This window comes from Eumetopias jubatus, unplaced genomic scaffold (assembly GCF_037043125.1).
Source record: "Eumetopias jubatus isolate StellerSeaLion01/CBP00866 unplaced genomic scaffold, mEumJub1_p1.0 scaffold_7, whole genome shotgun sequence".
Taxonomy (NCBI): Eukaryota; Metazoa; Chordata; class Mammalia; order Carnivora; family Otariidae; genus Eumetopias; species Eumetopias jubatus.
Genome location: NW_028274813.1, coordinates 111,275,205 through 111,289,125, shown reverse-complemented (window position 1 = coordinate 111,289,125; position 13,921 = coordinate 111,275,205). Strand labels below are relative to the sequence as shown.

General features: G+C 34.3%; 1 protein-coding gene across 6 annotated transcripts in view; it reads left to right on the top strand.

Moving 5' to 3' along the window:
- Positions 1-13,921, top strand: part of MYO9A (myosin IXA) — a 291,397-nt gene that overhangs the window by 152,094 nt on the left and 125,382 nt on the right. For all 6 annotated transcript variants that reach the window (XM_028100036.1, XM_088024883.1, XM_028100037.1 and 3 more), the window contains 3 exons: positions 5,270-5,413; positions 6,987-7,026; positions 11,361-11,483. In XM_028100036.1, the coding sequence (XP_027955837.1) occupies positions 5,270-5,413; positions 6,987-7,026; positions 11,361-11,483 (307 nt within the window). The remainder of the gene's footprint in view (positions 1-5,269; positions 5,414-6,986; positions 7,027-11,360; positions 11,484-13,921) is intronic.

Sequence of the window (13,921 nt, the reverse complement as noted above, 5' to 3'; positions counted from 1 at the left end):
ATATTCTAGATCTAGATCTCTTATCAGATATAGGACTTGAAAATATTTTCTTTTAGTCTGGGAATTGTCCTTTCACTTTTCTTATGGTGTTGTTTGAAGTGTAAAATTTTTAATTTTAAAGAAGTCTAACTTATCTATTTTTCTTTTTGGTTATACTTTTGTTATATTTAAGAAATCATTACCTAAGCCCATGTCACAAAGGTTTACTCTGTTTTCTTCTTCTAAGAGTTTTATAGCTTTAGCTTTTGAATTTAGATCTATGATTGATTTTGAGTTGATTCTGTATATGTTGAGAGAGATTCACCTTCTTTCTTTTGCATGTGGATATCTAGTCATCTCAGTACCATTTGTTGAAAATACTGTTTATTCCCTGTTGAATTGTCTTTGATGCCTTTATCAGAACTCAATTGACCCTAAATAGAATCTTTATTTCTGGATTCTCAACTCTCTTCTCTTGATATATGTGTCTTTCCTTATGCCAGTACCATATTGTCTTAATTATTATAGCTTTGTAATAGATTTATAAATCAGGAACTGTAATTCTTCTAGCTTTGTTCTTTTCTACATTGTTTTGGCTATTCTGGGTTCTTTGTATTTCCATATGCACTTAAGGATTATCTTGTAATTTTCTGCAAAAAGGCAGCTGGGGTTTTTGCTAGAGGTTGTGTTGAATCTATAGATTAATTTTTTTATGTGAATCACCATATATTACATCATTAGTTTTTGATGTAGTGTTCCATGATTCATTGTTTGCGTATAACACACAGTGCTCCATTCAGTACTTTCCCTCTTTAGTACCCATCACCAGGCTAACCCATTCCCCCAAACCCCTCCCCTCTAGAACCCTCAGTTTGTTTCTCAGAGTCCATAGTCTTTCATGGTTCGTCTCCCCCTCCGATTCTCCCCCTTCATTTTTCCCTTCCTGCTATCTTCTTCTTTTTTTTTTTTTAACATATAATGTATTATTTGTTTCAGAGGTACAGGTCTGTGATTCAACAGTCTTACACAATTCACAGCACTCACCATAGCACATACCCTCCCCAATGTCTATCACCCAGCCACCCCATCCCTCCCACCCTCACCACTCCAGCAACCCTCAGTTTGTTTCCTGAGATTAAGAATTCCTCATATCAATGAGGTCATATGATACATGTCTTTCTCTGATTGACTTATTTCGCTCAGCATAACACCCTCCAGTTCCATCCACGTCGTTGCACATGGCAAGATCTCATTCCTTTTGATGGCTGCATAATATTCCATTGTATATATATACACCACATCTTCTTTATCCATTCATCTGTCGATGGACATCTTGGCTCTTTCCACAGTTTGGCTGTTGTGGACATTGCTGCTATAAACATCGGGGTGCACGTACCCCTTCAGATCCCTACATTTGTGTCTTTGGGGTAAATACCCAGTAGTGCAATTGCTGGGTCGTATGGTAGCTCTATTTTCAACTGTTTCAGGAACCTCCATACTGTTTTCCAGAGTGGCTGCACCAACTTGCATTCCCACCAACAGTGTAGGAGGTTTCCCTTTCTCCGCATCCCATGTAAGTCTTACACCCTGTGTAAGACTTGTACACTAAAACTAAAAAATATTGTTAAAAGAATGAAAGATCTAAATAAGTGAAAAGATATTCCATGACAGCACTCTTCAAATTTGAAGTGTACAAGTCTTACAGTTCTTTTGTTAAATTTACTCCCAAGTATTAATATTATTTTCATGCTGTTATGAGTGAGGTTTTTGCTTTTATAATCAATTATTCATTGCTGTTATATAGAAATATAATTGAATTTTTAAACCTTGCTTAATTCATTAGTTCTAATAGTTGTTTAGTGGATTCCTTTGAGTATTCCATGTAAGATCATGTCTTATGTGACTAAGTATAAATTTACTTCTTTCTTTCCAATTTGGATATCTTTTTTTTTTTCTTACTTGAAAATTTCAGTAGAAATTTTAGTAGAGTTGAATAAGAGTGGCCAGAGCTCACATTCTTGTCTTATTCCTGATGTTAGTGGGAAATCTTCCAGTTTATTTTTAGTCATTAAGCATGATGTGTTGTTGTTTTTTTTTTATAGATGCCCTTTTTCTGATTCTTGAGCCCTTGTATGTGACATCTCTCCTCTATACTTAAGTACCAGAATCTTGTAGGATCTGTCTAGAAACTCTTTTGTTGGGTCTTGAGTCTACTGGAACTATTTTATTATCACTTTTCATCTTCTTTTGTTTTGATTTATAAGAAATAATGTCTCCTATTGCCTCATCTTTAAATCTGTTATTAGTGAAAAATCTCGAAGTCACCCTTAATTTCCGCTTTCTCATACATTCCCCATTTGGTCCATCAGCAAGTTACATTGGCTTTCTCATACATTCCCCATTTGGTCCATCAGCAAGTTACATTCCGCTTTCTCATACATTCCCCATTTGGTCCATCAGCAAGTTACATTGGCTGTACTGTAAAATGATATCCAGAATCTCACCATTTCTTATTCCTTCCATTGCTGTTGCCCTGGTATGTATTACTGTAATACCCTCCTAAAATAATCTCCCTGCTTTTATCCTTGGCCCCCCAAACAGTTTTCAATACAGCAACCAGATCATTATTTTAATATAATGTAATATATAAATATGTATAATACAAAATGCATTTTAGTATTAAAAAGCTGAATCATGTTAGCGTTTTCCTGAAAGTCCTTCTTTGTCATTCTTTCTCATTCCCATTAAAAGCCAAAGATTCTGGGGTGCCTGGGTGGCTCAGTGGGTTAGGCTTCTGCCTTTGGCTCAAGTCATGATCCCCGGGGTCCTGGGATGGAGCCCAGTGTCAGGTGTGATGGGCTCCTTGCTCAGCGGGGAGCCTGCTTCTCTCTCTCCCTCTGCTTCCCCGTGCCCCGCCCCCCGCTTATGTTCTCTCTCCCACACTCTCTCTCAAGTAAATAAATAAAATCTTAAAAAAAAAAAGCCAAAAATTCTTACATTTCCTAGAAGGTATATGTAACATGGCTTCCTCCTCCCTCTCTGACTTGGTCTACCATTTTTCCTCTGTTTATTCCACTCCAGCCTTGCTGATTTATTTAATATATCTCATATTCATCAACAAAATTCTTGCCTCCTACTGTATGTTTGCTCTTCTTTCTGAATAGAATGCTCTTTTTCCAGATAACTGCTTGATTTGCTTTTTTATCTCCTTCACATCTCTGTTTTAATGGAGTCTTATTCATGGAGCCTCTCCTGAGGTCCCTATTAAAGTCTGGCATCCTGGCATTCTTCTTGTATGTTTAAAATTTCTCCTTAGCACCTATTATCCAACATACAATGTATTTTTTATGTGTTTATTGTTTGTTTTTTTTCCATTTGAATTTAAGTAATGTGAAGATGATAGAAAAAATTGGTACTAGTTGGTACTCAATAAATATTTTTCAATGAGTGGATATATTTCTGCATTTTCATTGGTGTTACATTTTTAACCTTTTGGAGCTTTTCATTACTTTATTTTCTCAATTTTTAAATTTTTCATAATATCTTAGTCTATAGATGCAATATTTTCTCTCTTTTCTAAAAATATTACTGATAGCTTTAAAAATCTTTTTTTACTTCCAAGTTGTTTATGTCATGATTGTTTTGGTCTCTGTTTCATGCTAGGGGCTTTCCTCAGTTGTCTAGTGAACCTTGGTCACCTGTTTATATTCATATTGAAACACTAAAAAGCTAATTGGAATCTGATTAATTGGGTGTGTTGTCAGTGTCTAGAACATATCAGTATATCTTTGGGTCTTTCCTCTTGGGCTGGTCAAATTCCACACAAAAGTTTAATTTTATTCTTGGAAGATACAGTCCCAGCTGCCATATTTTCAGTATTTTCTTTGACTTTTTAAAGTATACTCATCCCCATTTGTACCTGGTGCTGTCTAGTCCATGGACTTTCTCTTTCATCCTCTTGCTTAGATAAAGGAGGGATGGTCATCAGGCTGCATGGAGTTCTAACTGCTTTTAAACTGACTTTCAACTAGTGCTCTTGTTCTTAACCCACCTTTTCCACGACTTCCATAAGTACATGGTACCACCAGCTCTGGAGCCTTTCAGAGTTTTGTAAATATGGATACTTCTCAGTCTTTTTCCACAGCCAGTTTAAGATTGCTTTCTATAGGGACAGCTGGATGGCTCAATTGGTTAAGGGTCTGCCTTCAGCTCAGGTCATGATCCCAGGGCCCTGGGATCGGGTCCCACATCAGGCTCCTTGCTCGACAGGAAGCCTCCTTCTCCCTCTGCTTGTGCTCTCTCGCTCTCTCTCTCTCTCTGACAAATAAAATCTTTTTTAAAAAAAAGTTGTTTCTATATTCATCTGCTTTCCATATTTCAAAACTGTGTTACTATTTTCTCAGTATATTTTCTTTGTTTATTCCCTTAAAAATTATTTTATTAAATTTTCACAGGTTTCTGGAGGAATCCAAATATGTGGCCAGTTTGCTATCAGTACCTGGAAAGCCCCCTATTAATTCTTCATATTTTAATCCCTGATAATTTTATCTGTTTTGTTCACTCCTCTATCTCCAATGGCTAGAATAGTGCTCAGCCCATAGAAGATGCCTAGTAACTTTGGTGGATACGTCATTCGTAGTGAGTGTGTGACCTTCCAGGAAGAAATTAAATATTCCATAGAATGGGCTAGCCTATTAGGATTATAAATTCCTTCAGTAGTATTTGGAAGTACTAATATCTAACAAAGACAAAAAAAATCACATTATGTATAATACCTTATATTATTTACTGATTGTAAATAATTTAATAGATTTAAAAATATTAGCTATATTAGGGGTGCCTGGGTGGCTCAGTCATTAAGCATCTGCCTTCGGCTTGGGTCGTGATCCCAGGGTCCTGGGATCAAGCCTCGCATCAGGCTCCCTATTCCGCAGGAAGCCTGCTTCTCCCTCTCCCACTCCACCTGCTTGTGTCCCTCTCTAGCTGTGTCTCTCTCTGTCAAATAAATAAATAAAACCTTAAAAAAAAAAGTTAGTAGCTGTATTATATGTGCACACTGGTATTTGAATGTATCAGAATCCATAGAAATTCTTCGTTCTGAACGAGAAAAAGATTAGTCCAAATTGATTGGTAATCTCTGCGATAATATAATTTTCTGCTGGTTTAGCTTTTTTTCTAAATTTTAATTTTAGTGTTTAAAGTTTTAGGTTTTCCTTATTTAAGCAATTTGGAGATTGTTCGGTATGTCTCAGTTAACTAAAGCAAATTGTACCGTATTTGATTTTTACAGAGATCCATTTGATATTGCGTGGAATGGCAGAACTGGGATTCGTCAGAGCAGACTATCAAGTAACACCTCTTTGCTTGATAAAGATGGGATATTTGCTAATTCAGCTAGCAGCAAACTCTTGGAGAGAGCCCATGGAATTCTCATGTTAGTATTGATCAGAAATGTGGATTGCTTTTTATGACTGGTTTAAAATTTCTGGCTGAAAAAGAAGAGGGGTGATGGTGAATCATTTTCATGAGTAGAATTTTGAGTGAAAATGGTGATTGGGACTTCCAGAATATTAAGTACAACAGCTCCTGTTTTTATTACGGTGACTTGAATGTCAGATTTAAGGGCCCCATCTCAAAGAAGATTGGCTTTGACTTTTTGTAAACTAGAAGAAGCACTTTGTGAGATGTTTATACAGCATTCAAGAGCCTGTCTTTCTACCAAACAATAAACTAGAAAGAACCATGGAAAAAAAAATGGTGACTGGGATCGTATATAGTGATATATAACCTTTATCCAGCCTGCCGTTCCTCATTACCTGATTATAGGACTGGTTTGAAGGCATGGATATAACTATGCAGGGTGGACCAGTAAAAAGTTCTTAGCTCCCTATATCCACATATTTCAGACACTATTTCAAAGCATATTTTTGGGCCACTAGCTAGATGTATGACTGAATTGGATTCTTTAATCCCTGTCAAAGTCAGTGCTTAACAGTGCTAATGGGCTCAATTTATATAAGTCTTGCTGTACTTCCGAATTGTAAATTAACTCATTTAATCCTCACAATAACTTGTATTGATGGTATTATCATCCCCATTTTACATTATTACATTCTACATTGTTTTACATTATCACGTTGATGAAACCGAGACTTAGAGAAAAATCCTACCCTAGTAGGATTTAGATTTAGGTAGAGTTTAGATTCAAGCTCAGGTCTTTTTGACTTCCCAGCTCATGTTCATAAGCCTTGGGCATTATTCCTTTTCTTTCTTTATCTATTAAAAAATCTTGATGTAAATATAATATTGAATTATAAGAAAAAAAAGAAAAGAGAATTTTTACTTTTTTTTAACATTTTTATTTTTTTAAAGGTTTTATTTATTTATTTGAGAGAGAGAGAATGAGAGAGAGAGAGCACAAGAGGGAAGAGGGTCAGAGGGAGAAGCAGCCTCCACTGAGCAAGGAGCCCAATGTGGGACTCGATCCCAGGACCTCGGGATCATGACCTGAGCTGAAGGCAGATGCTTAACCAGCTGAGCCACCCAGGCATCCCAAGAATTTTTAATTTCTAAAAGGGGAAAGTCATTAAGTTTTTTAATAAGTACATTTTAAAAATCCATGAAATTAGGCCTCTATTTAAAGTCTTAAAATGACAGAAACAAAGTTTCTATAGGTACAAGAAATTAGAACTTGATAAATGTCCAAAAGAAAATGACATTTTAGTTTTGAATGTACAACATTACATTACTGATTATCAGACTTAAATCTGTTTATAGCAATATTACAGAGCAGGCATTTCTTTTCTTGTTCTCTTTTCCTTGCTTTTTTTTCATTCCCAAAGGTGTCTGCTTAGTTGAATCAGTCAGTGTTTTCATATAGAGGACCTATATCTTGGAAATGGGTATATAAATATACTGTCTTAGTAGAGACCTGGAACTCATTCATCTGTATAATAGTTTTTTGTAATAATTTCTAATTTTTCAAATGTAATGATTTGTCTGTATAGGAGAAACAAAAATTTCAAGTCCAAGCCTGGCCTTCCAAAGGTGAGTATTATGAAAAACTTTTTTCTCTTGGTGCCCTACACCAGAATTGTTTTTTTATTACTCATTCAAACAGTCTTTATAAATAATCGAAGATAGGCAGTACCTTATTTGTACCCAAAAGAGGGATTAATTTTGTGTAATTAGTTAAATCCATTTTAGAAATAACACTGGATATTAGGAAATGGTTTAATGGTTCAGGTAAATATTTGTGATATATCTCACATTCTAGTGTTTGAAAAGCATCTGAATATAAATGTTAATTTTTGTTGAGTAATTGCATCTTTACGTAAGATTTTTTCTTTTATCCTTAAGCCAGGTTAAGGTCAAATTTTGAATTTTACCTGATTTTAAATAATTCCTAATTAGTGCTTATCTAACTCATTATCATTTAGCGCTCGTCAGACCAGTTTTTCGGTCGGATAGGCTTGCGAGCCTGTAGTCTCTGTTAACTACTTAGCTATGCCGTTGTAGCGCAAGTGCAGCTACAGACAATGTGGAACTGAGCAAGTGTGAATGTATTTCACTAAAACTTCATTTCTAGACATTGAAATTTGAATTTCATATTTTTCACATATCATTAAATACTATTTTAATGTTTTTTTCAACCATATAAACCATATAAAAACAGTGGATAGGATTTGGCGCATGGGTATAATTTTCCTACGGTGATCTACATAGTAGATTTTTGGATGGCATTCCAAAAATGTTTATTGAATTTAATAAAGGAAGAAAAATCTGTTTCTTTCTCTTGTACCACCCCAAAGAAGGAATCCTGTCACTTGTCACCTTTTTGATGAATTCCAAAATTAAAAAAAACAAACCCAAGAAGGAGCTGTTTATTCTCACAATTCTCTAGTTCAGAAAACAAAAAAAATGAGGTTATTATTTCTTCTACTTAAGCCTCTTAGGCTTCTAAGGAAAATGTAATGTACTGCTTATGTGGTTTCTGGTAGTGGTAAATATTATTTTAAACCACAAAGCACAAAGAAAACTTATGTTAAGTGGTTTGTAATTCTTCTCACGAAAAGATTTTATGTAGAGAAAAAGGGTACCACTTGCATTATCAAACATCTTTTCATTTGTGTTTCTTTTTTCATTCACTGTCTCTTTAGTCTCTTGTTTTTGTTTCAAGTTTTTATTTAAATTCTAGTTAGTTAACATGTAGTGTAATATTGGTTTCAGGAATAGAAATTAGTGATTCATCACTTACATAGAACACCCAGTGCTTATCACAAGTGCCTTCCTTAATACCCATCACCCATCTAGTCCATCCCCCACTCACCTCCCTCCATCAACCCTCGGTTTGTTCTCTATAGTTAATAGTGTCTTATGGTTTGCCTCCCTCCACCTATTTTTTTCTTCTTCCCCTATGCTGTTTTGTTTCTTAAGTTACACATATGAGTGAAATTATATGGTATTTGTCTTTCTCTTACTGACTTATTTTGCCTAGCATAATACACTCTAGCTCTATCCATGTCTTGCCAGTGGCTAGATTCTTTTTGATGGCTGAGTAATATCTGTGTGTGTGTGTGTGTGTGTGTGTGTGTGTGTGTGTGTACACATATATATATATAGCTCACATTTTCTTTATCCATTCATCAGTTGATGGACATTTGGACTCTTTCCCTAATTAGTCTTTTAGTATTTTGAATGCCACCACTGGGTCTAGCTATTTGTACCATTCTTTTTACTCTCCTCAAGTGAATAACTTCTCTTTAAACTTCATATGGTTTAAAAATATTCATGTTGGCTACACCTGAAGTAAAAAATTCTATTCATTTATCAGTCACGGAAATCCCATCTATTTCTCTATTTATTTTTATTGATGTATAATTAATATACAGTGTTGTACTAGTTTCAGGTATACAACATGTTGATTCATTGATTCTCAGTGCTCACCACCTGTCACCAACAATGTTATTACAATATTACTGACTATATTCCCTATGCTGTACTTTTTATCTCTGTGACTTTTTTATTTTATAACTGGAAGTTTGTATTTCTTAATCCCCTTTATCTATTTCACCCCTCCCCTCTAGCAACTATCACTTTTTTTCCTGTATGGGTCTGTTTATTCATTTGTTTTCTGGATTCCACATTATAAGTGAAATCATATGGTATTTGTCTTTCTCTGTCTTATTTCACTTAGCATAATACCCTCTTGATCTATCCGTGTTGTCACAAATGCCAAGATCTCATTCTTTTTTATGGCTGAGTAATAGCCCTATTGTGTATATGTGTGTGTTTGGATACATATACCTCACCTCTTCTTTATCCATTCGTTATTGGCACTTGGATTGCTTCCATATCTTGGCTGTTGTAAATAATGTTGCAGTAAACATAGGGGTGCGTATATCTCTTTGAATTAGTATTTTTCCTTTGGGTAAATACCCAGTAGTGGAATTATTAGATCATATGGTATTTCTGTTTTTAATTTTTTGAGGAACCTGCATACTATTTTTCATAGTGGCTGTACCAGTTTAGGTTCCACCAGTAGAGCATGAGGGTTCCTTTTTCTCCAAATCCTCACCAACACTTGTTCTTTCTTGTCTTTCTGATGCTAGCCATTCTGATAGGTATAAGGTGCTATCTCACTGTGGTTTTGATTTGTATTTCCCTGATAATGAGTAGTGTTGAACATTTTTTTCTTGTGTGTTGACCATCTCTATGTCTTCTTTGGAAAATGTCTCTTTGATTCTCTGCCCATTTTTTAATTGCATCATTTTTATTAACCCCTTATTGGATATATCATTTGCAGATATCCTCTCCCATTTACTATGTTGCCTTTCATTTTGTTAATGGTTTCCTTTGCTGTGCAAAAGCTTTTATTTTGATGTAGTCCCAGTAGTTTATTTTTGCTTTTGTTTCCCTTGCCTAAGGAGACATATCTAGAAAAATGTTGCTAAGGCTGATGTTCAAAGGGATTACTGATTATGTTTTTTTTTCTAGAGTTTTCATGGTTTCAACTCTCACATTTAGGTCTTTACTCCAATTTGAGTTTATTTTTGAGTATAGTGTGAGAAAGTAGGTTGAATGGTTGTCATTATGTTGTCATTTATACTTTATTTGAGAATTGCCTGTTTCAGGTCTTTTGTTCATTTGTTAATTGTGGGATGAATTTTTAAAGGAATTTTTATGGTTCTTATGTACAGATAATAAGTCTTTGTCATTGTTGGAAAGATTTTATTTAGTTGCATTTGTTAAAATATGTATTGTACTTATCACTTGAAGGTTTATATTTTTAAGTGTTTATATTGTCAAAATTAATATTTTTTAAAAAGACTTTTAAATTTGTCATGTTTTTAACTCAGTTCTGTGCTTCTCATATAATAAAATTTTTAGTACTTTTTGAGTAACGTTATATAGCTTACACAGGTACAGATATATTCTTTCCATGGACAGATTCACTGCCATAAATATGGTATGGTTTTAAAAATTGTGATTGGCTACAAAAGCTCTCAAGTACTTTATTAACATCCTATGTTGTATTCTCTAGTTGCTTTATGTACAACTCCAATCTTCAGATTAGTAATTAGTATATCAGGATCATGATTGATAGGGTTGATGTTTTGTTTTCTTTTTCTGTGTACATTTCTGGCTTACATGCTATAGCCCTAGGATTGAATTTAATTTATTGTCTCTGTGAGTAAGGATTCAGTTACAGATAACAGTAATAACTGTGGATATTTTTAAGTAGAAAAGGACTTAATTCAAAGAGGCACTTACAAAATCATTAGAAGTCTTAAAGAATTTCAGAGTATTAAAATAGCAGTGCAGAACTGACCCCAGCTGTAATCAGCTAGGGAAGCAGGAAACTGCCATTCTAGCTGCTGCATTCGGGCACATAACTATCTGTGGTGTGATCCAGGAGTCAGAAAGGAGGTGCTACAACTATTGGCTCCAGGGCTAAGGTGCATTTATTAGAGTTTCAGTGACAGCACAAATTCCGTGTACTCTGCCTCTCAACTCATAAAGGTAGTACCTGGACATTGGGATCACAAAAAGCTAAAGTACTTTGATGTGCATGCTTGTCAGAAGAAACAGAACCTAGTAGTCGAAGTCTCTGCTTCAGTTATACCTTCCTAGCTTCACGTGTGGGATTTTAAATGATGAACTTAAATTGCATCTGGAACCCAAATGCAAGAGAGTTTGAGAAATGCAGTTTTCTTTTTAGCTGGAAAGCAGGAGGGGTAAGATGGATGTTGAATATCCAACCTCTCATATTCACCACCGTCATTATACATAGGTGATAATGAAAACTGGCTTATAATTTTGTTTTTCCTGTTCTTTGATTAATTTATGTGAGGAATTTGATTTTTCTCCCTTCTTTTCAGCACTTGCTGGAGGTAAATTCTTTAAAGCACCTGACAAGACTGACACTACAGGATCGCATCACCAAGTCTCTTCTTCATTTGCATAAGAAGAAAAAACCTCCCAGCATCAGTGCCCAGTTTCAGGTTATTTCTTATTTTACCTTTTTATAACAAAAAGGTTTTTTTAGAGGAATCTGTTTCATTCAGATTGGCATTGAAAAGTCAAGATGATCTGCAAGATACCTGAATGGAAGATGATACATATGACTTAAAAGCCATATTATAGTGGTCATTTTGGAGAGAAGTAACAAGGGTGGAAAGCGAGCTGCCTTTTTTTTCATCCTTTTATGTGTGGGTAGTGGATATCCCAAAGAGTAATTCATTGTTTTCAGTGTGAGGAGACAGGCAGCAGAAAATTGATACTATAAACAAAACCTGCCTTTAAGCCCTATTGTCCATATATAGTCACTGTTAACATAATCTGTATGTTTTTTTTCTATATATATTTTAAACTTCATGCTACTGCTATCTATATTTAAATGGGATTGCAGGTATTTTCTGGTTTTATTTTAGTTTTATATACATAGAAATCCTTTTCTTTTTGTTGTGACTGGGCATTTGGCAATAAATGTGATCATAATAAATAACAATTACATAATTGTCAAGCTGACTTTTATTCTCTGAACATATATCTATGTCTTAAGTTTTTTACAGTACCTACGTATTGGCTTTATAATCAGAGGAAAAGATACCTAAAAAGGATTGTTTTTTCAAAGATAGTTTGTCTATAGCAGCAGGAAGCAGAATTGGTGGTTTCCTGGGGCTGTGAGCAGGAGCAGTTATTATTGCATATGGGCAGGAGGGAAATTTCTGGGGTGATGGAAGATTTCTACATCTCACTTGTGGTGATGTTTGTACAATTATATAAACTTACTAAAAATCATTGATGTGTAGACTATAATGGGTACATTTTTATATTATTTAAATTGTATTTCAATAAAATTTTAAAAACAAAATGTCACTTAAGAGAATGAAAGGGCAAGCTGCAAGGTATGAAAATATACTGGCGATACATCTGAAAAAGACTTTGTATATGGAATGTATGAAGAACCACAAATCAATTTTTAGAAAGACAGAGACCCTAATTGAAATGGGCAAAAGTCTTGAACAGCCAAAACTTGTCTGATATCAAAAGATATAATCCAGAAGGCCAGTGAGCCTATTAAATACCTGCCCAACATTATTAGTCATCAGAGAAATGCAAATTAACTACACACTTGCCTGCATGGCTGAAATAAAAAAGACTGATTATACAAAGTGTTTGCAGGGATGTGGAGCAACCAGAACCTTTATACACTGTTATTGAAATATAAACTGATGCAGGTATTTGGAAAACAGTTGAAAGATATGTAGAAGAATGCCCATAGCAACTTTATTCATAATAGCCCAAACTGGAACAAATAAATATCCATCTTCAATGGATTATTTAGTTGTGGTATAGTCATATAGTGGATCACTATTATATAGTCCTAAAAATGTACAAAATATAATTATATGCAACAAATACAAACTAGTATATAGTGTATCTTTGGTTTTATGTGAAGTCATAGAACAGGCAAAACTAACTTATCTTAGAAGTCAGGGTAATTGTTACCCTTGGTTCAGGTGTGGCGGTGGGTAACTTATGTACAGGTGACCTTGCTAAATTCAATGGGATGGGGTAAAGATGGGCTTCTGAGGTTCTGGTAATATTTTATTGAGTTGGGCCTTGTTTACAAGAGTGTGTTCCTTTTGTGAAAATTCATCAAACTGTATACTTGTGATTTAAGCATTTCATTTTATGTATTTTATAATACAATAAATATTTCTGACAAAAAAGAGCACTTAAAAGTAAAAAAATTATATGTTGCTGTAATATATATGACAATAATAATAGGAGTCTATATGGTTATATGGCTTCTAAGTTTTACTTGAAGTCACAAAATATTAACTCTGAGTAGACTGTGACAAGTTTGCATATTATAATCTGTAGAGCAGCCACTAAAAAATACTACAAAGAAATGTAACAGAGAAGCCAATAGATAAATAGAATACTAAAAAACAAAATATGTTATCTGACCATAAAATAGAATTAAACCAGAAATCTAATAAAGAAAAGATAACAATCCCCAGATATTTGGAAAATAAAAAGCAGACATCTAAATAATGCATGAGTGAAAGAGGAAGGAAGGTTTTAAAAATATCTTAAATGAAAGTAAAATATCAAAGTTTGTGCAGTGTAGCTAAAGCAGTGTTCCAAGTTTCACTGATAACATTAAATGCTTTTAATGAAAGGAAAAAGGCCTCAAATCAAAAACATAAGCTTCTATCTTAGGAAACCAGCAAAAGAAAAACATACTAATTCCAAAGCAAGCAAATAGAATGAAATGATAAAGATAAAAGCAGAAATCAATGAAATTGAAAACAAAAATAATAGAGAAAAATCAATGAAACCAAAAAGTTGGTTCTTTGAAAAGATAAAAAAAATTATAAACCTCTAGCTGGACTAACCAGAAAAAAAAGAGGTAAAGTACGAATTATCA